Source organism: Triticum urartu, chromosome 2A, assembly GCF_056163025.1.
Source record: "Triticum urartu cultivar PI428250 chromosome 2A, HENAU_Tu73, whole genome shotgun sequence".
Classification (NCBI taxonomy): Eukaryota; Viridiplantae; Streptophyta; class Magnoliopsida; order Poales; family Poaceae; genus Triticum; species Triticum urartu.
This window is the reverse complement of record NC_141874.1, coordinates 154,028,476-154,030,638: the sequence shown is the minus strand read 5'-3', so window position 1 is coordinate 154,030,638 and position 2,163 is coordinate 154,028,476. Positions and strand designations below refer to the sequence as shown.

Genomic DNA, 2,163 nt, shown 5'->3' with positions numbered 1-2,163 from the left:
AAAGCCTTTTCAAGAAGAAACTTTGTCAAGCATTTGCACCAAGCTCTAGGTGCTTGTTTGAGACCATAGAGAGCTTTATGAAGTTTATAGAGATGGTTTGGTTTCTTGGGATTAACAAAGCTGGGAGGTTGTTTAACATAAACTTCCTACTCAATTTCACCATTTAAGAAAGCACTTTTAATGTCCATTTGGTAGAGGGTGATGTCATGGTGATTGGCATAAGCAAGAAAGATGCGAATGGGCTCAAGTCTAGCAACGGGGGCATAGGTCTCACCATAGTCCATACCGTCAACTTGTGTAACCTTGAGCTACAAGATGAGATTTGTTGCATATGGCTTGTCCATCTTTATCTTGCTTGCTACAAAACACACATTTGGTTCTGATGATGTTTTGCTAATCCTTGGCCTTCTCAACCAATGTCCAAACTTGATTCCCCTCGAGGTTGTGTAGTTCATCGTGCATAGCATTCACCCAATCGGGGTCTTCAAAAGTTTCTATATGGCTTTGATCAAAGGTTTACAAAGCAAGTCATATCCCATTCCTAGCTAGCCGTCGGATTCTTTATCAAACAGCTGGAGTCAAAATATGGACTGGTGAGCAAATTTAGTATAACATTACCAACTAGCCATGTCAGCACTAAGCACTTACCATATCAACAACACAATTCCAATCTGGGGCCAGAACAAATTGAACCAACCCACTAACAATCGAAACCTAGAGAGGAATTCCTCCTAAAACCATCAATAAAAAACCTAAATCTTGCACTGCCACTTCGGCCGCCACTGATCAGTGATCAAACTGCTAGTAGCATCAACCTCACCTTCTTCGCATCCCGGGGCGGGCTCTCGTCCTCGTACCCGGCCACCACCGACGCCGGCAGGTTCTGGTCGAAGTCCCTCAGCAGCGACGCCGCCTTCGCCTTGGCAGCCTCCTTGTCCTTGCCGATCCCGTCAGCCATGGTGCCACCCTCGTAGTGCAGGCGCTTGTGCCCACCCAGCGCCGGTCCCGACAGGAACGTGCGGTGGCAGAGCGTGCACTGGTGCACCTTGGCCTCCACGGGGGCGCCGCCGGACACCTCGTCGCCGCCCACCGATGCTGTTGGCGCCATGGGCCGCTTCCTGTGGCTCTTTTTGTGGCCGCCCAATGCTTGGTAGGACGCATAGATCTTGCCGCACACGGAGCACTCATACCCCTGCGCCTTGGTTGGCGTCGTTCCCACGCCCTTGACGCCTCCGACGCTCCCGTCCTCCACCTCGCCGGGCGCCAACATGAGGAGAGAGAGTGCTAGGTACTCCTCCTCGGACTCGGCGCCGTCCACAGATCTGACGCTGCCGCGACGGCGCCTGGAGCGATGCCCTGCCCAAGCCCACGAGTCCATTGGCGGCAGGGGCGGCGGCAGCACGGGCGACTTTCTGGACACGTTGTCAAGCGACATGGCTGGCGGAGATCAGCCCCGACGCAGGGTTGACCGGAGCAAAAAGGGAGGTGGACAAGTAGGAGAGTTGTGGGTGTTGGGCTGCGCGAGCGATTGAGATGGAGGTGTGATTTGGGTTTGCCATATATAGTGGCGCTGGGGAAGTGAGGGTAGTGCGGATTGCGGGGTGTGGCACTGTGCTCTCCTCTGGTGGTTACACGATGGCAGGGAAGCGGGTCGGGGCGCACGTATGCGACCAAGAGGCCGTGTGTGCGCGCTTGTGTCTCACTTGGTGATCAAGTCATCATCATGTCGATGGATGATCTGACGGTCGGGGTGTCATTGGGTTCTGTGTTGGTGTGATCTAGGGCCTTCATGAGGGATATGGGGTGTGTTTGTTACGGCAGATAAGTCTTCGTCAACGTACTTGTTCTTCGTGTGAAACATACGTACACCCCTCCAAAAATGCCAAAAAAGATATCTTGCATTTTTTGTCTAATACTATGTGTATTATAATAGTAGAATGACAAATTGGCATTTTTTATGATTATACTTGGCATTTTTGTTGCGAGTGAGAAGGTTGGCATCCTCTGTGGTCAGGATCTACGTCCTCCACTGTTGCTTTCGGGGTGATATGCATGCATTGATGGAGGAAAAATCTAAATCTTTGCATTTGAGATTATATATTCATGTACGCCTTCATCTTTCCATTTAATTCGGGATATGGTAGCCGTCAGCCGACTGAAGCT

The 2,163-nt window shown here is 51.2% G+C and overlaps 1 protein-coding gene across 1 annotated transcript; it reads right to left on the bottom strand.

The window, feature by feature from the left end:
• Nucleotides 1-508: 508 nt before the first annotated feature.
• LOC147984346 (zinc finger protein ZAT6-like) lies at nucleotides 509-1,465 on the bottom strand. The gene has a single exon (XM_087539743.1). The coding sequence runs from the start codon at nucleotides 1,433-1,435 to the stop codon at nucleotides 794-796; it is 642 nt and encodes a 213-aa protein (XP_087395869.1). The 5' UTR covers nucleotides 1,436-1,465; the 3' UTR covers nucleotides 509-793.
• Nucleotides 1,466-2,163: the final 698 nt, after the last annotated feature.

What these genes read in the sequence shown, in the direction of transcription:
- LOC147984346 (XM_087539743.1), bottom strand. Translation starts at nt 1,435, where the DNA reads ATGTCGCTTGACAACGTGTCCAGAAAGTCGCCCGTGCTGCCGCCGCCC.